Source organism: Diabrotica virgifera, chromosome 3, assembly GCF_917563875.1.
Source record: "Diabrotica virgifera virgifera chromosome 3, PGI_DIABVI_V3a".
In the NCBI taxonomy this organism is placed as follows: Eukaryota; Metazoa; Arthropoda; class Insecta; order Coleoptera; family Chrysomelidae; genus Diabrotica; species Diabrotica virgifera.
Window position 1 is genome coordinate 205,485,236 of NC_065445.1, and position 27,186 is coordinate 205,512,421.

General features: G+C 34.4%; 1 protein-coding gene across 20 annotated transcripts in view; it reads left to right on the forward strand.

The window, feature by feature from the left end:
- Window positions 1–27,186, forward strand: part of LOC126882335 (cytochrome P450 4C1-like) — a 389,204-nt gene that overhangs the window by 148,655 nt on the left and 213,363 nt on the right. For 5 of the 20 annotated variants that reach the window (XM_050647215.1, XM_050647229.1, XM_050647231.1 and 2 more), the window contains 2 exons: window positions 15,898–15,966; window positions 27,000–27,165. The exons of 13 other annotated variants lie outside the window; for them this stretch is intronic. In XM_050647215.1, coding sequence (XP_050503172.1) covers window positions 15,898–15,966; window positions 27,000–27,165 — 235 coding nt within the window. The remainder of the gene's footprint in view (window positions 1–15,897; window positions 15,967–26,999; window positions 27,166–27,186) is intronic. 2 more of the 20 variants (XM_050647217.1, XM_050647228.1) reach the window with 2 other exon arrangements.

Consider the following 27,186-nt stretch of genomic DNA (forward strand, 5'->3'; position numbering starts at 1 on the left):
GCACACGTATTCGTAATATAATAAAGAATGGCGGTACAGAGCCCAATTTGAAAAATATATTAATATGTGGAAATTACTCTGTAATTAAATACAATATTAAAAAACGAGCCTGTACCGCCATTAAGAAAAACAAAAAAATACACTTTTTTCAAATAAACTTTTTTATCCGATGCCTAGATTTTGTGCCATTTTGGAACTACCAAAATTTTTTATTTCATTAGTAGTTCCAAAATGACACAAAATCTAGGCATCGGACAAAAAAGCTTATTTGAAGAAAGTGTATTTTTTTGTTCTTCTTAATGGCGGTACAGGCTCGTTTTTTTAATATTGTATTTAATTACAGAGTAATTTCCACATATTAATATATTTTTCAAATTGGGCTCTGTACCGCCAATCTTTATTATATTACGAATAGGTGTGCCAAATATCTCGAAAAAATATTCAAAATTACAGCCGCAATCTTGGAACGCGTTTTCGCTACCTGTTGATCGCTACTGTTTCACCTTAATAGTTATTTATGATACAAGTGTTACAAGCACAATTTTATCCCGGCATTGGTCGCTATAGGTAGGTTGTTACGCGAGTGGTCCCGCGTGAAATTTTCTCTCACATATCCAACTTTTGCCTTTCTTTACAAAATTTTACAAAAAGGATGAGGTTTCATCAACGATAAAGCCATTTGCTTTAAAAAGAGACGACGTTTTTCTGTTTTATTATTATTACCTTTATATAAAATGTGACTAATGATGCCGCCAACATTTAACATTGAAAAATATATTTTAACATTGAAATTTATATTTTAACGTTGAAAAATATATGGTAAGTGACCATCTACAACAAACCCGTGAAACAGAATATGGAATTTTCATATCATCGACCACATCCGCGGCGCCTTTTATTACATGATAAAAGGATATTATTTTAGGTTTTAAGGGGAAAAATAAAATTAATTTTTATTCAGAGTTGGTGACGCCGGTGGTCGCTTGATGAGAGAATCTTTCACACGAAGCGCACTGATTCAACAATATGGTGATACTGAGTAAACTGAGTCACTATCTGAGCGGACGAGTCTATTAGATTGTCGAGGGAGTATAGTTAGGAGACTAGAAGGAACTACAACGCGTATAATTTCCCAGAAAAAAACGCTGGACGGAAGGGCCGCCCGAGAACTTTATCGTACCGATATATTATCGTTATGGTACTAGATACTGGCATTCTATAAAAATAACAAAATTACTCGTTATTTTGGTATTTTAGAAACACATTCTGTACTTGAAAATATTTTATGGTTCTACGCATCATTAATTCTTGCATTTGAGAAAATGTTCGATGCCATATTTCGGGGACACACTATAGATGTATAGATTATTGCATAAATAAATAGAATATTATAGTCATACTTTAATTTCAAATTAGTTCATTTTTCTGAGAAATTAATAGTTTACAATATTTGCATTTCATTCTATTTCGATTAGCCAGTCAATGCGCGAGATTAAGAACAAGATATTATCTCTGAATTCTATCCTACTGCATGGATTTTAATGAAATTTTATGAGTAGCCTAATCTCCTAATTCAAAGTATATCCTATATACTATGGCGCTTTTATCATGGGGGAGGTTCCCACCACTTCTCAGGGGTGAAATATTTTTATTTTCGAATTACATGGAGAAAAAGGGAGAGTTTTAAGAAAATTTAAAAATTCATTCTATAATTTGATCACATGTTTTACAAAAACCATTCATTTTAAGCCCGTTCAACTTTTTGAAAGTAGAAATAACACTATATTAAAAGGTATTGCAAAAGAAAAACAATGCATTTAAATTATGGTGGATGGGGAGTTAAATGTATATGTTACAGTTCAAGTTGATTATCCAGTTGGAGTTGACTCCAACTAGTTGGAGTCAACTCTAACGGCTGGTTTCAGTAAAAGTTGATTATAAATATAAAATGAAGATTTATATTCAACATTTACTAGTAAAAGTAGACTCCAACTAGGAAAAGTATACTCTTCCCAATGCCATTTAGTAAAAGTTGATTCTGATTCACACAAACAGCCGATTCTAGAAATTAAATGTTACTGAATATGTTCAAATTAGTCTAGACTGTATCGTCGCTCCCGTTAGGTAAATTACTTCGATTCGAATTTTTTGCACAAACTTACTAAAAAAGAGGTCCTTATAACAAATATACTGGGTACCAGGCAGTACCTTGATCGATATATTGTTTAAACAATTTTTTTAGACAAATTCACAAAAATAATTTTTTCACTTCGAGTAATTTTTTTTAGGTCGTTTGGGTTATTCTGAGCAAAAAAAGGTATTCTGTGATTTTTCTCTAAAATTGATTGTTGTCGAGTTATACGCGATTTAAAATTTGAAAAATGCGAAAATAGCCATTTTCAAGGCTTAATAACTCGGTTAAAATCCATTATTATGAAAGTCAGAAAGTGACCAAATCAAAGTTTATAGCCCCCTTTACAAGATCCAGCAGAAATTTTTTGTCACCATTTTATTACTAAGCTTTATCTATAATTATTAACAATGAGCGTTAAGTGCGTATTAGGCGGCCGTCAATGGTGAGTGCTAAAGAGATGCACCATTCCGGCCGTCCAATGGTGCCGTCCAATGTGAGTGCTTATTCGCACTCACATTGACGGCCGCCTCAATATACGCTTAGCGCTCATTGTTGATAATTAAAAATAATATATTATTAATGAAATAATGACAAAAATTTCTTCAGGATCTTATAGAGGTAGCTTTAATCTTTGATTTTTTTTAGTTTCTGACTTCACTAAAATCATTCATTATTGTACTCATTTGCCCTCATTTTCGGCAGTAAAGTAACACTTTGTTGTATTGAAAGAAGAATGTTACTTTACCTGCCGCGATTAATAATAAAATTAACCGAGATTAAATGTAAGTGGTCAATGGCAGCAATCGATTATTTATTTGAGTGAAATTAAAATTTATTTACTTTAATTATTAAAAATATTGAACAAAATTTATCTTATTATTAATAAAATTTATGTCAAAAAGTAAAATTCTGTAGTGTTTCGCAATTATATTCATACAGAATAGATTGTTACTTCAGACACACTTTAAACCCTTCATGTACTGCTATCTATGTTTACAATTTTCACACAATAAAACCTTTACATCAGTGGTTCTCAATCTTTTTGAGTCATGTATTCTTTTTCTCATGATCATCTTTCAGTGCGTCACAGTTTTTCGATTTCTTTCTAAAGCATTAAATTGTATGTGACAGAAAAAAGGCACGTCGGTGATTACTTCTAGTTCTGTGATTATTCTAGTTGTCGATAGATGGCGCCATAATTAAAAAAACTAATTTTTTTTAATTAGATAATAATATTACAAATATAATCTGTATAATTTATAAGACTATACAATTCAAAGAAAATACCATTTTATAAATGCAAGAAACACATTTGATTTGTTTTTATTCTAAATTGAAAATAAAATGTGACAACTGTCAGATTTAACTAAAATGTCATGTTAGAATAAATGTCATAAATGTGTATTATCACGGACTTACCCTTTTTCCTATCATTTGTGACGCACTGAAAAATGATCATGAAAAGGACAATACCATCTCAAGTTTCTCGTATTATATTTCTATATTTTTAGATTGTATAATCAAGACTTACTATGTACTACTATTTTAAGTTTTTGTGTGTTTTGTGTATCACCGCAAATAATGATATGTACCACCGGTGGTACGTGTACCACAGATTGAGAACCGCTGCTTTACATAATATGAGATAGAGTAGATAAAAATTATTTTTGTGAATTTGGTTAACAAAAATTGGTTAAACAATTTTTCGACCGCGGTACCGCGTGACACCCTGTGTATTTGTTATAAGGATTGCTATACGGATGTATTTCTTTGAGTAAGTTTATGCAAAAAATCGAATCAGCATAATTTACCTAACGGGGGCAACGTTACAGACTATACTAACAAGTAGTTGAAACGGTCAAAACAAAGAAACGCACACTCATCAAAAATGCACTTTAGATTCTCGTATAATCAACATTTACTGAATCGATCCAGGAAGAGTCAACTCCAACTAGTAAAAGTTGATTTAAATTTTTAAAATCAACTTTTACTGCTCGTTTCAGTTGGAGTTGACTCCAACTAGTTGGAGTCAACTCTAACTGAGAATCAACTTGAACTGTAACATATATACTATTCATTTTTCCTTAAAGTACATTAGTCATATATTTTTTTGCACCATATCTCGCTTAGTTTGTATGTAACCGGCATTTAACGGTGCTCGTTTTAAAGGCCTTTTCAAACACTACAAAAGGTGTTGGTAGCATTATACACCTAACACCTACCGTTCTTCTGTTATTTCAAGTTGAATACACCAATTTGAGCATGCACCAAAAAACAAACTATTTTCACCTACCATATCTCTTTTTGTATTATAAATAGAACATTTACGAAGGAACGAATCTCTTTATTATTTATAACCTAAAAAATGTTTTATATAGTGTTTTTAGTTCGATGCATAGTTTTTAAGGTATTCACAAAAAATCCGTCCGAAAAGGTGTCATATTTCAATGAAAATGGCCAATTTTTAACTACGCATAACTAAAAAAGTATTGAGTTCTCAAAAAAAAGTATGGACCAGTTTTTGCTTAGAAATAGGTTCTTTAGCCACTTCCGTGCTTATTTTGACCAACAAATTTTCCACCCCCTTGAAGAAGTGGGAACCGCCCCAAGATAAAAGCTCCATAGTATATAGGGTAGATTTTATTTCTTGAGCTATTCCCTACTTACTGTGAAAATATCAAGTACATCAGTGTAGTAGGATGGAATTCGGAGCCGCCAAACACCCTCATTGACTGTCCTACAATAATGCTCTGCTATGATCGCGTGAGAGAGGACACACATAAGATTATAGCAAAATTTCTATTTACCGTAACTTTTTGAGTTTTTGACTTACTGCAATAAATTTTATGTCATTAAAAAGATAATTTTACATTCTTTCAAAACGTGTAAAAATATACAGGGCGTATCTAAAAAAATTAATATGTTTTATTCATTTCCGGTTCAACCGGAAGCCATGTTTTTGGGAAAATTTATTGTAATAATAGACACTAAAGTACCATATACGTCGGCAAAATTTCAAATTTTAGTTTCTATTAAGAAGGAAGTTACGGACACTCGAATATTTTTTTATAAAAAATTCATAACTCCCCTCCTATGGGGAGTTAAGAAATCTGACTAATGTCATTCAATTTGCTGATGAGATATCAAAATATATCAAAAAATAAAAAAATTCCTTTGGAGCCATTTTTAAGAAAATCTAGTTCTAATTTATGTCAAGTTTTGACCCCTTAAATATAGGCAACCTGTAACTTTTTCTGAAAAACGATAACATCCTTCTTATAGCCCCATCTTTAGGCTATATAACGACTTTTTCAAATTAAACTTACCTTAAACAAGTTTTTAGATAGGTAGGGAAATGTGTCGGGTGGGCAGTCGGCCATGCTTGCCGCCATTTTGAATTTGGAAATGTCAAATTCCTAATTTTTATTTACCTATAGATGAGCTTACTTTGAGTTGAATTTCATTCATTTCGGTCAAAATTTGCGAAAATGGGCCCTAAATAACCTTCCTATTTCGGCCCCCCTTTAAGAGGTTTTTTTTAAAAGCTTAGTTTCTCGACAAAATTCTCGACTTACTCATACCGAACTTCATCAAAATCGGTCCGGTAGTTTTTGCTGGGCGGTGGCGACATACGTACGTATGTACATACGTACATACGTACGTACGTACATACTTCCGACATGTTTTTTTTATTTGCTTTTTAGACTCAGGGGGACTCAAAACGTCGAAAAAAAGTGAAATCTGAAACCTATCTACCACGATCCTATAACTTTATCTATTATACTATACTACTTATATAGTACGATAAAGTAAAAGATGTGCGCAATTTTCTGAAACCGCGAGAGAAAATCTCATATAGGCACGGGTTGGCACGCATGTGAAGGTTTGCAGAATGAGCGAAGCGAATTCTGCAATTCACATGAGTGCCTTAAAGATGTACGTATATCATACAATATTTTTTCTACAAACGCAAATTCTCTAATTGCGCAAATTGTACTATTAATGTTAATAAATGAAATAAAAATATTTGTGACGTTCGCTTTCAAAATTTGACATTTCACTTTTAACTGCAGTGCCTTAAGAATTTTAAAGCACCCAGTGCTTTAAAGTGACATTTTTAAGGTTCCTATGGAGTGCTAATAATTGCATTTTTAACACCTTTGTAGAAAAAATATTAAAGCGTTTAAAATAGCTTTATTTTTATATTAGTTGGTTTTAATAACAATGTACACGGTGAGGCAAATAAAGGGCCTATTAGAAATATCTCGAGAACTAAAGGCAACAGAATCATGAAAATTTGAATTAAGGGGTTTTGAAGAGTCATCTGTTTAATGAAAATATTTTCATCTATTTGCTACTTCCAACGTTTTACATTTTAAATGGAACACCCTGTATATTTTTACATTTTTGGATTCTCTTCGATGTCTTCTTTCTTAAAATATGAGGTTTTGTAATGTTATACAGGGTATTTTAAAAGATAATTACGTTTTTTTATTAATTTCGTAGCAATATTCACACCCTGTAGAATTGTAGTACTTTGACATCTAAAACTCTACTTACGTTCAAATGATTTTTAATATAGTCTACTATTGTTAAGAATCCTTAGTATAGATAAATTTTTAATTTTAATATACAAGGTTGGTCGTAACTCAGAATGAGTATTTTCTGAGTTTTCTTAAATGGAACACCCTGTATTTTAGTATTGTAATGAAATGATATTTTATGGTATTTTTTTATTTCTTAAGCATTCCCTATACCTAACTGCTTTAATTTGTGCTTAACCCATTAACGCCCAAGTTTTTTTTTATTTAACAATCTTTACTTTTAGGCAGTGCCGGATTTACCAATTTTCCGCTCTACGCCAGTTAAAAAATGCCGCCCTTAGGTTAGCTAGGTAAAACAGCAATAAAACCAGAATTTTAAATTTAAATATTTATTTTCACAACTATATGAACTATAATAATATTATATTAGTTTTCGCCGGGATTTCATAGCCGCAAACGAGTTTATAATATTATCAAAATCTAAGCTTGTTGTCAAATCAGATTCTATCGTCAAAATTGTCAATGCATTTAATCGCTCTTGTTCCATTGTTGATCTTAAATACGTCTTTAATCGTTTGAGGGTAGAAAATGAGCGCTCCGCCGAACAAACTGTGACAGCCATAGCAACAAATATACGTAGGGCGATTTCAACGTTGGGGAAAACTGCTTCCAAATTGTATTGTCGAATGTGCGAGAGCATATTTGATAAAGTGCATTTTTCGTATTTTATGTCTGTTTCTTTTAACAGTTCCGAGAAATGCAAACATTCTGTTGGAAACGCATCCTCCAGATCGTCCTTATAACATTCCTGTAGGTACCTGGCACTTTTGATTAACTGTTCTTGCGAACTTTCTTTTATAACGTAAAAGAATCCAAATTTTTTGAAAACACTGTCATATGCTTCATATCTTTTGTTCAGTTCCATTGAAACCTTATCAAGTATAGAAAAATATGTGTCCACTTTTAGCTGTTCCCTTCCTGTCAGAATTGTGTCACCATCCCTATTTTCATCTGGGAAAAGTTTACGTCTCCGATTTCTTTGATGGTCATCATCGTATCTTTCATCCATAATATTTTTGGCTTTGTCAATGTACGTTTCAAACATGGCAGTATTTCGCAAAGATTTGACAAAATTTATCAATGATAAAAAGAGTCTAGTTACGTCGCCAGTATCGATATCGACGCCCTGAAGAGTTTTGCTGGTTTTATGGAAACGCTCTAATATCACTTCCCAAAAAACCGACATGAAGGCACAATCGAAACGGTTTAAGCGACGTTTAATCCCAGCTGCCTCCGTTCGAACCGTTGGTTTTTCTGAAACCGCTTCTTCAATTGTTGTCAAAGCATTTAAATAATTGCTCCAGCTCCCACGTAAGCTCATTAAAGCATCATGGCGTGCAGACCATCTTGTTCCGTCGACCCGTTTTGGAACTTTAGCGCCGGGTTTTAAGTTGGAAAGTAGAATTTCCCAACGACGAGTAGAGGCCGAGAAAAAAGTATATAGGCTCTGCACCGTTTCAAAAAACCTTACAGCCTCTCCGGCACATTCGGCAGCGCAGACGCCAACCAAATTCAATGAATGGGCGGCACATGGTAGGTAATCAGCGAGCGGGTTGCGTTTCAAAATCCTTGCTTGTAAACCACTGTAACAGCCGGACATATTACTAGCGTTGTCGTAGGACTGACCTCGACAATGTTTTAATTCCAAATTGTGCTTCTCCAATTTAGAAATTACAGCATTTTCCATATCTTCAGATTTATGTCCCACATTTGGCAAAAAGCCAACGAAGCGCTCTACTGGTTTTCCATTTTCTGTAACATATCTGATGATTACGGATAATTGATCAATATGTGCCATGTCGGGTGTTGAGTCAATTATAATTGAATAGTATTTTGACTTTCCAATTTCGGACATAATGTGATTCAGAACCTCAGTCGACATTAAGTCGATAAATTCTTCACATATTGTAGATGAGAGGTATGACGTTTTACCACTTCCCGGATTTCCGTGCTGAGATACATGCGTGGCTAAAAACGGATCAAATTCCGCTATGAGCTCCAGACACATCATGAAGTTTCCGTTGTTTGGATTGCCGAATTTTTCAACTGTTCCTCTAAACGGTAAACCTCTGGAAGCCAATTTTTTAGTCACTGCAACCACCCGCTTTAACACTTTTCGCCAGTAATCTTCTTCGAGCCTTATTTGCTGACACAGCAATGAATCAATTTGGTTTTGCTTTTGTTGACGCCGCAATAAGGTTACTTGGGATTTGGCGTGTTCATGGGAGTTTTCATGTAAATTCAAAATTTTATTTACATTACTCCAATCATTTACGCCATCAGTGGCCATTTTTGAGGTTCCTCCGAAAAGACGACATGGAATGCAAAACAGGGATTTCTTTGATGGTGAATATATTAAGTATCTACGAGGTTGTTCTTCCTCATTGGCAAGTTTCCGACGGAAAACGTTCTTAGTAAGATACCGTGTCTTATTGCCAATAACAGTTTTTGTTAGTGAAAAATCCTCATCTGTATTTTGGCATATTTCATTTGGTAAGGACAACAAATAATCGATAGTAGCATCGTTGGCCTTCCATTCGGCAGGGTCGTTACTGATAACTGCTTGTAAACATTGTGGATTTACTGAAGCTGATGCACATGCAGATGCTTCTATTTTAGATTCTGACCCTAGAACAATAAAATATGCGAATATGCGAATATGCCTCTAAACTAAAAATTTGCATTTTGATAATCGAAGATGGTATAATATTGTAAAACTTTCATAAATAAAATTTTACATCAAACATTTTTTTGTAACTCTACTAATTAAGGATTTATGAAGTCATTTCAAAATTGTAATTTTTTTATTTTCCCCCATATCATAAACGAGATGGTAATTTTAAAATTTGTGTTTACCGTTTTAAAGTTACCCCCAATGATTTTTTTTGATAGGACTAACAATTATTAACAGTTACGTACGAAGAAACGAACATACCATATAAGTGTCGAAAATTGAGAAAATGATGTTTCATTTCAGCCCAAAATATACAGGGCAATCAGAATCAGGACATTCCATTTAAATGAAAATTTAAAATATGCCAAAGAGCCAAAGAGATGCCCAAAGAGTCAAAGAGTAGCAATGTAGTTAAAAAACACATTTATTCACATAATGACATAATCGATACTCACTCTCACTTGGCTCCGTGTCAATCGCTTCCGCATTATCTGGTGGTATAGGTACAGCAGACACAGCAGTAACAGTCTCCGATTCCGAATCCGAATCATGTGTTTGCGCTTTGGAAGTTGTAGTTGTAGGTTTAATTAAAAAATAGTTGTTTAATTTTTTTGTTTTGTCTAAAACTGCATGAAGTTTTCTCCGCTTTTCCTCAGCAAGCGTCTTGTATTGCGCTCCACTTAATCGTTTTCGGCCGTCACTCATAGTGTTGAAAATTTTGCGACACTGGACTCGACACTTTAAACAGTTTAAACTAACTGACTGGGATGAACAATATTGAATATTGTTACGACTTTTACCCGTCGTATTTTCCGTGGGTTCTTCGTTCTTCAATAAACCAACAACTCACTTTAAAACTTTAAACTACTACTTTATTTCAACAAGTCCACTTATAAGTATAACAATACTTGCACTATTTACCTACTAATATTTACAGATTTCTAATTCTCAATACTCTTCACTCTTCTACTTCTTTACAAATAATAACTAATAACACCTACTTAACACTATCTCACTACTAAAACCACTCTGTCTAGCCAATCTGTCTGCTAGTCACTCTCTCACTCATATCTTCAACTGTCTGGTGATAGCACACAGCACACAGCTCTACTACTACTACTATCATTGTTTGATTTGCGTGTATAGATATAATGCTATATGGAAATGCGATCAATGATTGTCCCTGTTTAGGATTTTGTCCTCTTCAGGGTTTGTAGTGAATGTATAGTGTTGGCAGCAAAAGCAAACAGTCCGAAAAACACACTGGGGCAAGCGCCGTGTCCTGGTGTTTTTGGATCCTGGGTTATGCCGGACGGTGGTGTCCAGAAGGCTAAGAAGTCAACAGAGAAGAGAGTTTGATGGATTGTTGTTGGTTCCATAGACATTTACGTGTACTGTCCGTGCTTTGCTCTCGACCAGTCTACCTAGAAACCATTGTACAAGCGTACCTGCGTCCCTCGTCGGCGGTCAGGAGGTGGCTTTGAGCGCGGCGTGGACAGTGTGCGTTCGAGTGGAGAAGATAGTTGCGGCTATTTTCTTGGGACGAACAGGTATAATTGTGCAATGAAGTTGGGAAACCGCAAAAAACCAACTTCTCCCTGTTCGGGGTAAGGAAGAGGAGATGTTAAAGGTGGGTACGGAAGGCTAACGGGGTAGCCTCGAGGATGTTTTCGTACTCCACCGGGAGTTCGTCAATGCATGTTTGCATTAGAGCGGACGGTAAATGAATCTTTTTGCGTTTGGGCTTTCGGTGGAGTACGTGGCCGGAAGATGAACAGGAACATTTGAGAGATTCTTGTGTGTCGGAGGGGGGGGGGGGGCCGTTGATTACTTTGATTGTGAAGTTCTTGTTCAGAGAGTTTATTCTCTCGGTGATTTTGGGGATGTTCGAGATGTTATGGATTTCGTTTGAGGGATATCGCTAGTGCTCATAGTTACATCTACGCAAGATTCTACGTTCAGCGCTCAACAACCACTCTTGTTTTGCTCTAGCGCAAAGAGAGTAGAGGCAAGATTTGTACTCCATGACGGGTCGAATAAAGGTCTTGTAAGTGTGAATGAGAGTCTTCTTGTGTGTCTTGCTAATTCGTCCAGAGAGAGAGTTGAGAAGTCTGGCCCTGTTCCTTACCCTATCTAAAGTTGCCTTTAGATCTGCGTTCCAGTTAAGAGTCCTGGTGAACAGAACTCCTAAATAGTTCGCAGTCGGACTAACAACAAGCCTTTCTCCCAACAGTCTCAGAGGATATTGGTCGTCTTCATTAATTATGATTCTATGTGACACAGAAGGGGCGCGAAACACAATTGTTGTTGTTTTGTTCGCGTTCAGCGTGACTCTCCACTTACAACACCATTCGCCGACACCGTCCAACAGAGCCTGGGCTCTTCTGAAGAGGAGTCTTGGGTTGTATCGAGAGGTTGTTGTGAGCAGAGCAGTGTCGTCTGCATAGAGAACCAGCCGAGTGCCTGGGATATTTTGGTTAGTGATATCGCTGTTGTAGATAATGTACAACAGCGGTGCTAGGACTGAACCCTGGGGGACTCCAGCTTGTGGAATGAAGGGGGTGGACTTTTGATCACTTATTTTCACTCTGACAGTTCGGTTGTGGAGGTATGAGTGTACAATTTTGATAAATTGTAATGGTAGCCCGATGTCCAGAAGTTTCCGAACAAGTCCGTCATGCCAGACTTGATCGAAAGCCTTCTGCACATCCAGGAATGTGGCTATGGCGAATGAACCATCGTTGATGGTTTGAGTAAATTTAGTAGTGAAATCAGTTATTTCATGTTTGGTAGATTTACCTGACTGGAATCCGTATTGAAATTTTGGTATGATATTGTGGTTTTCGAGAAAGTCATTGAGCCTCTCTTTTAGGATTAGCTCAAGAACTTTGCCCAGAGTGTTGATTAAAGAAATTGGTCTATAGGATTCCACGTTGGTTGGGGGTTTGCCTTTTTTCAAAAGCATGATGGTATTGGCCACTTTCCAAGGAGTAGGGAAGTGGCTATTTTTGAGACATGCATTGAATATTTTAGTTAGAAGAGGGATGGTACTCTCTGGAAGTTTTTTGAGGCATCTTCGGTTGATGCCATCAGGTCCGGGAGCGCTGTTTTTACCTATTTGGCAAAAGCTCTCCGTTTCCCTGTTTGTGAGGGGGTCCATGATAGGATCATAGACTGGAACGTGGTGATTGAGAGTAACATTTACTATGTATTCTGTGTTGAGTTTAAACAAGTGATCAAAGTTCGGGTTGTCTGGGGTTTGAAAGTTGATTTGAAGCGAATTTTTGAATGCTTCGGCTTTCCCTTCTGGGGAATTGACTATGTGATTGTTGACCAACAGATGAGATGGTTGAGATAATTTTTGTTTTGTTAGGACTTTGAATTTGTGCCAGAATTTACTTCCGTCTCTGTAGTCCAGTTTTGAGGTAGTATCTTCCCACCGGCGAGCCGTTAGGTCAGATATCTCTCTCTTTATCCTGGCGCAGATTCGGTTGTATTCTGTTTTGATTAGTGGATTTCTGTTGGCCTTATATTGACGTAGAAGACGTCTTTTTTGTTGGATTTTGGCAATGATGTATTGTGGAAGTGCCGGTGATGTATAGGATATTTGTTTAAGTGGAATAGCGTGCGTGATCGCCTCGGTGATGAGGTTCTCAATTTCGGTTGCACTGGTGTCGATACTATCGTTAGTATCAAGTTCGCCTAGCATAGGGAGATTTTGAGTGATGAAACACAGCTCTGTAACTGTTCGCTTTATATACCTACCGGCAGGGTTTCCTGAATGTTCTAGGAATTTCCAGTAGGTAAGTAGTTTACTAGAAAAATCGAGACGTTCACTTACGACTTCCTTTGACTACTATCAGTAGCGCGGCTCTTATCTAAAGCGGCTTCTTTGCGGCAATCGCGCGGCAGATAAGCGGTATCCTTTTGTTACAGTCAGATAAAATAATCATTCCCAACAATTGTACTTCTGCCCGACCATGTTACGGCGGGGCGGAGACTTTAGATTTCATTGGAAACCTACCAAACATTCATTCATTTTTAGCTGTATTATACGTAAAATAGATTTTGGGTGATGGCCCCGTATATAATTTCAGTTTAAGAGTTTTCCTGATAATTGTTTGAAATTTTGCCGCCTCCCCAGTTTTGCCGCCTTACGCCTAGGCGTAATTTGCGTAATGGGAAATACGGCACTGCTTTTAGGGTTAATTTGATGAAAATGTTAACAATTTAATCCAAAAAACAAGTTTTTCGGTTTCCTGTCTTTTCTTAAAAAAATTATATGGTGTTACCATAAGGTAACGCTGGGCGCTTAAGGAATTTTTAGGATCCTTGAAACCCAAATGTTTAATTTTTTTTTAAATATTTATTTCAGAATATTTTCATCGTCTGGTGTGGTATCTTAAAAAACAATTAACACACAAACCAAATTTGCATTTTTTACACATTGTTCATCCAGATGTTGTACATCTGTCTCCAGCACATCGCCTTCTACTGCTTGATGTAAAAAATGGTCGAAGCGATCAAAACGAAGATCTGGCAAGTTCTGTCTATGTAGACTAGGTCTCCAAGTATATAAGGGATGACTTCCATATCTTGCGAGAAGAACTTGGACCAATTCTCTCCTAAACGATAGCAAGGATATATTTTTTTAATTTTTTTTATATAAATGCCATGAATTATAGACTGCAACATCCAACAACCATGTTACAATTTGCCAGTACCATTTTTACTGCAAATTGCTACTAGGTAGGTTGAAACACTTTGATCCATCCAGTCGGTACCCACCATATTTTGTTGTATTCAGCAATATAGTGTGGCCGACTTACTTGAATGTGGCCTTTTTCTTCATGAGAAAATCTTTTTACCGTGCCCAATGCTGAACCATCACAACTCGTAGATGCTATTGTAACAACAGAGTTATCTTTTCATCGCACCAGTAACACTATCACTTCTGCTAACAAAAATTCACGACTGAAAAAAATAAGATTATGACTCGTATACTCGTATATGACTCGTATATTATCTGTGATATGGTAACGGTGTATTTGACTATTTCTACCGAATTCGCTACATTTAATTGTTGATAAAACACAGCAATTTATAATAAGTTGCGGTATAATAAACTTATTTTTTTTTAAATATGCAAATATAGTTACTAGAAGACTATCAAAGATTGCTTACGCAAAAGGGACGTCCATCTTTTTCTATAAATTTAAACCACACTGTCATATGATTATCTCTCGACAGTTGAGAAAAGGCTAAAATACGAATCCGTTACGTTTTATGGGTGCCTGAAGTATTCCTAGAAACGATAATTCTCAAAATATGTGGCTGACTAATTCCATGGGCATACTGCAGAATTTTTAAAAATCATGTGTTTTACGTTACCATATGGTAACTCTGGGAGCTAGAGCTAATGGGTTATTGTTAATCGCACCAACAATCTTAACTACGTGGGTATTTTGACAGCTAAACCATTATTGGTAATTTTAAGGATCAATCTGGATTAATATGTATTTATTTCTGAAAAATTATTTGTGATTGAATATTTTCACGGCCAACCTAATAAAATTTTACGTATTTTTTGTTGTAATGTTTAGATTGAATCACCAATAACTCACAAATTAAAGCAGTTAGGTATAGGGAATACTTATAAAATGAAAAAGTAATATGAAATATGATTTCATTACAATACTAAAATACAGGGTGTTCCATTTAAGAAAACTCAGAAAATATTCATTCCTAGTTTCGACCAACCCTGTATATTAAAATTTCAAAATTAGCTATACTAATGACTCTTAACAATAATAGACTATATTAAAAATCACTTGAACTTAAGCAGAGTTTTTAATGTCAAACTATTACAATTCTACAGGGTGTGAATATTGCTACAAAATTAATAAAAAAACGTAAATATATCTTAAAATACCCTGTATAATATTAAACAACCTCATATTATAAGAAAGACGATATTGAGGAGAATCCAAAAATGTAAAACTATACAGGGTGTCCCATTTAAAAAAACGAAGTTATAAGCAACTTCCGGTATAACCGGAAGTTGCAAAGAGATGAAAATATTTTCATTTAATAGATCATCCTTCAAAACCCCTTTATTCCAATTTTCATGATTCTGTTGCCTTTAGTTCTCGAGATATTTCTAATAGGCCAGTTATCTGCCTCACAATATATGTATACCTAATATTAATATATAAAATAAAGTATTAGTTTTTATTAATTAGAATTTATTATTTAAGTTGGAAATAAGCCAAAATTTTACTTTGAAATTAGTCTATTTACGTTTCGATTTCCACTTCGGAAATCGTTATCAAAATACGAAACAATATTACCTATATTAGAAAATATCTAAGAATAAATAACTAATTTAACAGTAAAATTGTGGCTTATTCCCAACTGAATAGTAAATTGCGTTAATATCACAAGAAAATAGCTTCAGAACATTAATTTAATTTTGACATTTTTAGGCCACTGATACAACCGCATCTGGTCTTTGTTCTATTTTTACTATGCTCGGCATGTTCCAAGATATTCAGGTAAACAAAACATTTTTGGTTATACATATTTCCGATTGCATTTTTAAATGCAAAATTAATTGTTTAATTTTTCACTGTTATTATTGAACTTAATGAATTCAATATTTATACAAAAATTTTGTATAGCTAATAGTTTAACACAACATTTATTATTGATTCTGAGGCGGTACGAAGTTCGCTGGAACAGTTATAAATAACTCCTATCAATAATTTTTAAACAGTATAGTAAGTGATTCCGGACTTATCAAACGACGACGACTGTGCGAGAAAAAGGAATACGATTTGAGGGTTGCGACATGGAATATTCGAACCTTGTATAGATTGGGAGCTCTCCAAAATCTCTTAAATGAACTAAATAGATACAAAATAGACATAACTGCCATACAAGAAATGAGGTGGATTGGAAACAATATAATGGAAAAAAGAAGCCACACGATTTTCTACAGCTGCGATCCTAAAGATCACGTCTTGGGCACTGGATTCATAGTAAACAAGAGAGTAAAACATACTATAAGAGATTTCAGAGCAATTAGCCCCAGAATGTGCATTTTAAGCGTTAAAGGACGTTTCTTTAATTACAGTCTAATTAATGCGCATGCCCCGACAGAAGAAAAAGAAGACGAAATTAAAGAAGAGTTTTATGATGAACTAGAGTCCGCATATCAGTCATGCCCAAAAAATGATATAAAAATAATCTATGGAGACCTAAACGCCAAAGTTGGAAGAGAACAGCAATTCCAACCCACAATAGGTAGGCACAGTCTCCATGAGCAATCAAATGACAATGGCAATAGGTTAATAAACCTAGCAAGATCACTTAACATGGTGATTGCTAGCACATACTTCGCTCGCAAAGATATACACAAGGGTACCTGGAAGTCCCCAGATGGAATGACAGTAAATATGGTAGATCATGTTATTGTAGACTCGAGACACCAATCGAATATAATAAACGTCCGCACCAGAAGAGGGGCAAATGCGGATTCTGATCACTACCTGGTCGAAAGTAGAGTAAGGGCTAGAATTTAAAACATCAAAAAGGAAATGGGCTCTAAACATGAACGATACAAGGTAGAAGGACTCAAAGAAACAAACAAAAATAAAGAGTATAAAGAAAAGATAAGCATCAAACTAGAAAACAGACCAAAACATGAAAACCCAAATAAGGAGTGGGAAGAGTGCAGAGAAATCATAAAAGAGACAGCTAAAGAAGTGTTAGGCATAGAAGGTAAAGAAAGAAGAACAAGAACGAATGACTGGTTTGACGAAGAATATCAGATTATAACAGACAGAAAAACAGAGCATATTTACTGATACAACAGGGGCACAGAACCCGACAAGCAGAGGAAGAATATAAACAACTACGCAGAGAAGAAAAGAAAACTCACCGAAGAAAAAAGAGAGAATATATGAACAAAGAACTTCAGGAACTGCAAGAACTAAGTAGATCGACAGAGACAAGAAAATTTTATCAGAAACTGAACAAAAGCAGAAAAGACTTCAAACCCAGAACGACGATGTGTAGAGATAAAGAAGGTAATATATTGACAGAACAGCAAGAGATACTAAGAAGATGGACAGAACATTTTACGGAAAAGCTTGAAGGAGATGGGAGTGAGACGAACCCTGATATACCATTAGACCAAGCAGACAACAGAGAAAAGAGTCCACCAACAATAGCCGAGATTAGAACAGCAGTAGACAAATTAAAGGACAATAAATCACCGGGATCGGATCAAGTAGCATCGGAATTACTGAAGGAAAGAGGAGACGCACTACAGAAAACAATACATGTATTGATAACAAAGATATGGTCAAATAAACAGCTACCAGCGGAGTGGAATAGTGGTATTATTGTACCATTACATAAAAAAGGGAATCAGTTAGAATGTGGAAACTACCGTGGAATCACGCTGCTGAATGCATCATACAAAATAATGTCCAACGTCATTTATGAAAGACTTAGACCACACGCTGAAAAAATAGTTGGCAGGTACCAAAGTGGCTTCTGTAGACAGAAGTCAACAATAGACCAGATATTTGTTCTGCGACAGATCCTTGAAAAAACAAGTGAACATAACATCGACACACATCATCTCTTCATAGACTTCGAAAGCGCATATGACAATATAAATCGAGAATTCTTAATAAAAGCAATGAAAGAATTTAATATACCAACACAACTAATAGAACTGATAAAAGAATCTCTAAAAGTAGAAAGTAAAATCCGGATACAAAACGAACTAACGAAAACAATAGATGTGAAAAAGGGACTACGCCAGGGAGACGCTCTATCATGCATCTTGTTCAACATTGTACTCGAGAAAATAATGAGGGACACAACAGTCAATACTCGAGGAACAATAATTAATAAAAGCGTGCAAATACTAGCATTTGCAGATGATGTTGACATAATCGCAAGATCAAGAAGAGAAATGATAGAGGCATTCAATCAAATAGAACGAGCTGCACAAAATAGTGGCCTGAAAATCAACCAGAACAAAACAAAATATATGCAGGTAAGTAAAAACACAGAAATAAGGCAGCCACAAAATATAACAATAGGAGAATACAACATTGAGGGGGTAAAAAACTTTACATACTTGGGATCCCTAGTCACATCTGATAATAACGTAGCAGAGGAAGTGAAGAGGCGAATATTTATTGCCAATAAAAGTTACCATGGCTTAATTCGGCAACTAAAATCAGACAACGTCGCAAGGAAAACAAAATGCCAAATATACAAAACCCTAATAAGACCGGTACTCACATACGGCTCAGAAACCTGGACACTCACTAAAAGAGAGGAAACATTGCTAGTCACCTTTGAAAGAAAAATCTTGCGACACATATATAAGGGCACAAAAGAAAATGGAATTTGGCGAAGAAGGTACAACTTTGAACTATACGAAATATACCAGGAGCCAGATATCATAACATTCATTAAAATAGGACGGCTGCGTTGGATGGGACATGTAGAAAGAATGGAGGAAGGCGAAATACCAAACAAAATATTCAAAAAGAGGCCAGTAGGAAAAAGAACAAGAGGAAGACCGAAGCTGAGATATTTAGAACAAATAGAAAATGATATAAAAACCTTAAAAATAAAAAACTGGAGAAAAAAAGCACGAAACAGATCAGAGTGGAGAAGAATCCTGGAACAGGCCAAGACCCAGAAAGGGCTGTCGAGCTAATGATGATGATGATGATAGTAAGTGATTAAACCAGCCAAAATACTAAATTTATAATAATATATTCCCAGCATTTTCGTGAAAATGATGGTGCTAAAACATAGCGAGATAACGTTTAAAAAATAAGTTAATGTAACTAAGTATACTTAGTCCATTAAAATGTTACATTTTTTAGGCCATACCTTGCATTTGTTAGAGGAGTCAGTTTTATTTTTTTATGTGTAGGAGGGATCAGTAGAAGCTTAAGTTCAAGTTTTTGGGGTCGCCACCCTTGTCCCCCGTCCGCCATCTTGGAAAAGGGGTGCAAAGGGATTTCGCGCTATATCTCGTAAACTACCAACCCTAAGGAAACTTTAATTAAACATAAATTGTAGCAAATTAAATTTTCTACAATTTTGTCTGTATTATATTTTATTGTCAAGTGACCAACAAAAAAGATATAAACAAAAATAAGTAAAAATGTTTTAAGAAGTTTCCTTTTGGAAGTTATAACTTTTTTTCAGTTCATTTTAAAATAAAATAACATTACAGCAATTTTGTAGAGGGTTTCTCAAAGAACAATTTCCACTATAAAGGTGTTTAATTCTATTTATTTATCTAGGTTTTACAGCGCTCCAAAGGTATGCTCATAGGCATACAATAAAAACAAAACGTTAGGCTTACTGTTCTATCTTAATATTATTTTATTCATACAATTTATTATGCTTTTAACATTCCTATGCTACTATTAATCTATTTTTGACCTTTCTGCCAACTATAAAACTTGGAAACCTAAGAATATATAGAAAAGCCCCAAGAAGTTGTTTGAGGACAAATTCGCCGGTCCAGAAGTAGAATGACGCAACCTTAAAATGCAAAATTCTTCAAAAAACCAAAAAAAATTTTTGTACATATTTAAAATAGGGATTAAATGAAGAGGAATCGTCCAGGAGCATCAGTTTTTTGACAACAATGGCTTTTATTTTCATCGATATTGGTTCGAATTTCATTATCCATATTTAATCGCCCCATTTTCAACCCTATCTACAGTTGCGTCATTATGCATCTGAAACAAGGTCTAACATAGCGCGTATTTCAGTAATGATGCAACTACCCTATAGTGGCTCAGCATATTATTACAGTTCGGTCTTTTTGTATCATCTTTACATAGTATTTTAGAAGTTAACTGCGCAATAAACAGGAATTTACAAAATTTGCAGTTACGTTATTTTTCTTCCGTACCGGACTGAGTATCTGCTTACTATTACTTTTATTATTATAATAATTTATCCTAGGTGGCACAGCAGCCGGTCCTCCTCTACGTAATTTATTCTTACAGTTGTGCTATCTATTTGGCCACGTGCAGTCGTATTAAAAATTGTGAAAAGTATTTTAAGTTTTATAGATAATACCATTGAGGGTCTTGTGGGTAAAATTTATATTTTTGTGATTCGATAAGCATTTTGCGTTTTTTGTAAGAGCGCAACATGAGCGGTGGTTATTTTATTTGTAAGAAACCTCTGGGGAAAATTATTTGTCAGTGGAAAAGTCGAGCCATCTTTACTCACTGGTGTCCGCGAACGTTTTTCGTCTCTGTAGATGGCAGAACTAAAGACGATTCTCTGGAAACCCTGAGCTGAGATACAAACGATTCGCTAAAACAGTGACAAAAAATGCATTTAATCTCTTCTCACTTCCTCCAACACAAGATGCAGCCCATTTCCACAGACTCCGAGTGTATCACCAGATTCAGTCATGGCTCGGTAAACATTGGGATCCAGAAAATTGGGGCTGGAAAAAGCATGGAAAATTTTGGATACCAATTCAAACTTCCACGCCTCAAGTACCCCCGAGAATATGAAATTCATCTTTAGCAGATGCAATGGAAACTGGAAGTGCATGTGGTTGCCGAAAATCAGACCTCAAATGTTCAGCAGTGTGCCTCTATTGTGTTGGTGAAAGTTGCGGCAACATCGTGGACATATCTACATTAATTATTGAAGAAAATGCATTGGAAGATGAATTACCGACAATGAAGCCAACTCTAACTCTCATTATACCACAAAAATTCACCTCGGATACTGATTCAAATCTTGACTCGCAGCTTGGACCATCGAAAAAAATGAAAAAATAATAACTATGATAGATCTTTTTCAACCTATAATAATCTATAATATTATTTGGTCTAGAAATTGTCCGTGGATTAGGCCTATTGCCACAAAAAACGCGCCTCCAGACTCTACCTCATAGGTGGCCGGGAAAAGGGTCAAAAATAGCTTAATACTGGCGTAGGAATGTTAAAATCATAGTACATAAATGTATACATAGATTGAAAAGTAAGCCCAAGGTTTTGTTTTTATTGTATTCCTATGAGAATTCGAGAATCTGGTCAAGTTTGGAGAGCTGTAAAACCTAGAGAAGTAAATAAAATTAAACAATTTTATAGCGGAAATTGTTCGTTAAAAAATCCTCTATAAAGCCGATACGATATTATTTCATTGTAAAATGAACGGAAAATAGTTATAACCTCCAAAATGAATCTTACAAAATTTTCTCTAATTTTTTTTATAACTTTTTTGTTGGTCACTTGACGATAAAAATTAATAGATAAAAAATTGTAGAAAATTTAATTTGCTACATTTCATGTGTAATTAAATTTTCTGTATGGTTGCTAGTTTAGGAGATAGAATGCGAAAACCCTTTGCACCCCTTTTTCCAAGATGGCGGCCGGGTGACAAGGGCAGCGACCCCAAAAACTTGAATTTAAGCTTCTACTGAACCCACATACACACTAAAAAAATAAAATTGACTCCTCTAAGAAATGCAACCCTAAACGTAACATTACAATGGACTAACTTAATATAATGCTAAAAAATTAATAAATTTGGTAGGGTCACATAACTTTCTCAACAAAATTAAAAACTGTCAGGCTGTCAGACATTTAAACTATTTTTTTAAGAACTTATTTATAAAACTAGTCCATTGAAATGTTACATTTAGGGTTGCATTTCTTAGAGGAGTCAATTTTATTTTTTTAATGTGTAGAGGGGTTCAGTAGAAGCTTAAGTTCCAATTTTTTGTGTCGCCACCCTTGTCCCCCTGCCGCCATATTGGAAAAAGGGGTGCAAAGGACTATCGCGTTGTATCTCCTAAACTAGCAATCCTACAGAAAATTTAATTACACATAAAATGTAGCAAATTAAATTTTCTACAATATATATATTACTTTTTATCGTCAAGTGACCAACAAAAAAGTTATAAACAAAAATAAGAGAAAATGTTGTAAGAAGTTTCTTTTGGAGGTTATAACTTTTTTTCGTTCACAATACAATTTCACAATTGGTTCACAATTTTATTTCACAATAAAATTATCATTGCGATTTGTTTATTATCTAGCTCTACGTGGATGAGGAATCCACATAGCATGTTTTGCGATACCCGCTCACATAACATATTTTTCAAACTTGGATATTACAGCAATTATATGAATTACCTACCTGTATTTATAGGACGGTGACCAACGTAAAAATCTGTTAAATGGTACAGATATCTCCTTTTGTGAAAAAGTCCCACTTAGCAGCTTTTGACTTGGCAACGAAGCTATATTATATTAGGCGAGCGGCATCAACCGTTATGCCAACCACGAAAATCAAATTTAAGGTGAATGACCAATTTTTGTCTATTTTTATGTTTTCGACGTCGCTGAATCCGAATATGAAGTTTATTTTTATCTGGATTTGGTGCAACATGTTCAAAAATCAAATTTTATAAAAAAATGAAAAAAAAAATCAATTTTGATGATTTTTCAAATTTACCTAGCTCTATCTTTGGTCTCTGTAAATATTTCCTTTTGAAAATTTTACAGTGTCATTTTTGAAGTATGTAGATAACAATGAAATTAGTACAAAATATTTAGACACATTTAAAAAGCAGTTGTTAATTTTTAAACATTTTTTCATCATATTTCGTTTTACTTAAAAACGTCGATTGACAAACTTTTTAGTTTATAATTTTAACCAACAAAACAGTAAAATATGATTCATGAAGAAGATCTTTTGGAAAATTTTTAGTCAAATATACAATAGGAAAAAAGTTATATTAGGGTAGCAGCACCATTTTTGGCCACTTCACCGTTAGTGGCCACCTAAACCAATAATCTAATATAATAAGGTCCGAGTTTACCGCCTTTACGGAAATCGGAAGAATTTCGACTATATTCGTTCTAACACGATCGCTCTACAATTTGCGACTTATTCTGATTTACAGGTTAGTTTCTACTTATTCGTGAAGTAGGTGACACTGTGTATTAGACCTTCTGTTAACGATATACGTAAGAAAACAGGTAAGTTTATTTAAGCTGTATTTAAGCCAAATATTAAAATTTTGTGATCAACGTATGATTTTAAGTTTTGGGTATGATTTCTTTACGATTTCATCTGTTTTTAAACTCTTTATTTTATCTCGATACATTATTAAATTGGGTGGCCACAAATGGAACATTTATTTTTGTATTCACACCATTAATGGCCATTTGCTGGCTACTATTAGAACACTTCTGACCTATTTGTGGCCACAGCAACTGTTTAATAGTGGCTACTAATGGAACAGTTAAATCCAATTTTGGTCATATGACATAATTTACTGACTACTTTAAAAACACGCGTGTTCCCATAGTAGCCAGTTATACTCTACAGGGTGTTTTACTCGCAACGGACCGTTCGTTAACAAAATGATTTAAAAATATTTTGTAATAATCAAGGTATCCCAAAATGGGGTTGTAAAACAAAAATATAATTTTTTTATGGAGAACCCTGGAGTATGCATTTACTATACATTGACATTTATTTAAAACAAATAAGAAACCATACCGTTACCGGTAAAACATCATGTACATAAAAATATAACTAATAATTTATTTATAAATGTTTGTTATTATTACAGATAATGGCACGGAGTAAAAAGAAAATTGAAATCAAGAAAAAAAATAATAATGTACGACAACGACCAAAACGAACATGTTTTCAATACGAACCTCAGCAAGTAAAGAATGCATTGGAAGCTATTCGAGGTGGAATGAAAGTAAGTACAGCATGTAAGAATATAATAATCGGATTTCCAGTGCCCCTTCATTAGGAAAATTTTGTAAAATTTAGATTTTTTTATTTTTGATATTCAATTACGCCCTCCAGCGGTGGACCCACAATTATGAAAATAATTTCCAGGCTTTTCCTGAGGCAACTTTTGTTATAAAATTTTTTATTTCAAAGCTCTACTATAAACGGTTCCTGAGATATGGCCGAGAGCCATTCTTATTGGGACACCCGGTACAATATATGGGTACAGTTTAAAAACGAAGAAGATTTATTACATGACCCTATTGAGAGTGTCAGCAAATTGTCGGCTGAGGAAATTCCTAACCATTATATGGTAGACAATTCCATTGTAATTGAAGTGGAAGATAATAATGTACTAATATCAACTCCAACAGTCTCTAATATTGTAGAATTTGACTTTCCAGAGTATAATAATCCTTCCTTTAAAGAAAGCAGTTTCATAGACAATGCTACAGAAATGTTAATAGATAAAGAGTTAGCAAAAAATTCTGATGTGGTTATGGACAATGAATCGATGGATCTATTGGAAAATAGCAGTGTTATTAATAAATTGACGGACTCGCCTATACCTTCAAATGTTGACTTAATGACTTCATCTGTTGGTACTACCATTGTCTATACTCCGAAAAGAAGGCCTGTAGACCTATTAAGTAACATTCTAATTTATCCCAGTGACGAAAACATTTCCAAGAAAACCAGAAAGCGTGAAATCTTACCTTCTGTGCTAACATGTAATACATGGTTGGAACTTGCGGTGGCTAAAGAAAAAGAAAAAGAACTTGAAATTTAAAAAAAAAAGAAAAAAAGAAGCAAGACAAAGAGGCGAAAAGAGCCTGTAAAGAAGAGAATCTAAAAAAAACTTCTAGGAAAAATGGAATTAAGATAAAATCTAAAGAGACTAAAAAAAAACCGAACTAATAAACAAAACAGTTTCCGTGAGTAATGTAAAGGCCCCTGAAGATGTAAAACAAGTAATTGGAAACGGGTTAGAAAAGACCAATCTCACACAAGAATCAGGGGAACCTGTCTGTGAGGAGGCCAAAAATATACAGAATGTAGTTGAAGAGAACCCTCTTGACATATGTACTGCGGACAAATTATCTACATACGTAATTGTACAGTACGAAAGTAAGTTTTTCCTAGGAATAATTACTGACGAAAAAAATGGCAAGGTTTTAATCAGCACAATGGAAAACTATGGGAATGATTGGAAGTGGCCACAAAAAAAGGATGAAATTTGGTATGAAAAGGATGAGGTAATGGAAGAAATTCAACCACCTTTAAAAAAAAATTCAAGGGGTTACTTTTTTGTTGAAGAGATCAATAAATATTATAAATTTTAGTAATTCGTGTTGATTAAAACTGTTGTAATAACAATTTTTTTTATTAAAATTACTATCCTTTTCATGTAATTTTATTAACATTTCTAGTAATTAAATATAATTTTTCTACCTTTAGTAAAAAAATGTGTTAGGTAACTCAAAATACTAGAAACTATCATCCTTATCTATGTAGAATTAAACAAATGGCCACAAATGGTTTCTGAATAAACCACATTAGGAGCAAAGTGGTCACAAATGGTACAAAGTTAGTTTTTATATGCTTTCTGAATTAAAAATACCCAACAAAATGTCCTTATAATTTAACTTCAAACGTAAGTGGCTATTAAATCAAACAAATTTAACGTCATACGTTTGCTCAATTACAAGTCCGCAGCTCTAATTTTTGATTTTTAATGATTTATTAAGGCCAAGAAATTCCTAAAGATGGCCAAAAATGGTGCTGCTACCCTACTTCATAGACAAGCGGCCCACCCCAAAAATCTGTTATATTTCGAGATCCTGACCACGGTGTCGTAAATGGCTAATTTTGATCATACTTTATGATTTTGATATCAAAAATGGTTTTTTGCTCTTCTTAAGAGTTTTGCATTTTGCGGTTGCGTCATTCTTCTTCTGAACCAGCAAATTTGTCCTCAGACAACATATTGGACCTTTTCTATATATGCTTAGGGTTATAAGTTTTATAGTGGGGAGAAAGGTCAAAAACACATTAAAAATAGCATAAGAATGTTAAAATCATGATAAATTGTATGAATAAAAAATATATATAGATAGAAAAGTAAGCCTAACTTTTGTTTTTATTATATCCCTATGAGCATTCGAGAATATGGTCAAGTTTGGAGCGCTGTAACACTTACATAAATAAATAGAATTAAACAACTTTATTATAGTGGAAATTGTTCGCTGAAAAACCCTCTACAAAATTGCTATAATGTTATTTTATTTTAAAATGAACTGAAAAAAAGGTATAACATCCAAAAGGAAACTTGTTAAAAAAATTTTACATATTTTTGTTTATATCTTTATTGTTGATCACTTGACGATAAAAAGTAATAGAAACAAAATTGTAGAAAATTTAATTTGCTACATTTTATATTTAATTAGATTTTCCATAGGGTTGGTAGTTTACGAGATATAGCGCGAAACCCCTTTGCACCCATTTCCAAGATGGCGGCCGGGAGACAAGGGTGGCAACCCCAAAAACTTGGACTTGAGCTTCTACTGATCCACCCTACACATTACAGAAATAAAATTGACTCCTCTAACAAATTCAAGATACGGCTTAAAAATGTAACATTTTAATGCACTAAACCTATTTTTTTTAAATAAAATAATTGTTACAATTATTGGTTTATTGATTAAACATATTTAGACTTCACGCATAAATCTACTCTTTCTTTTTGCAGCAAAAAGTTTTTGAAGAGTTGATTGATATTTTGGGACCAGACAGAAGAGCTTTCCCTGATGATCTACCACAATTGAAATATTTAGAGAGAGTAGTTAAGGAAAGCTTGAGATTATTTCCTCCTGTTCCCTTGATTGGAAGAACTTTGCACGAAGATATCGATGGAGGTAATCTATTTTGAAATATGT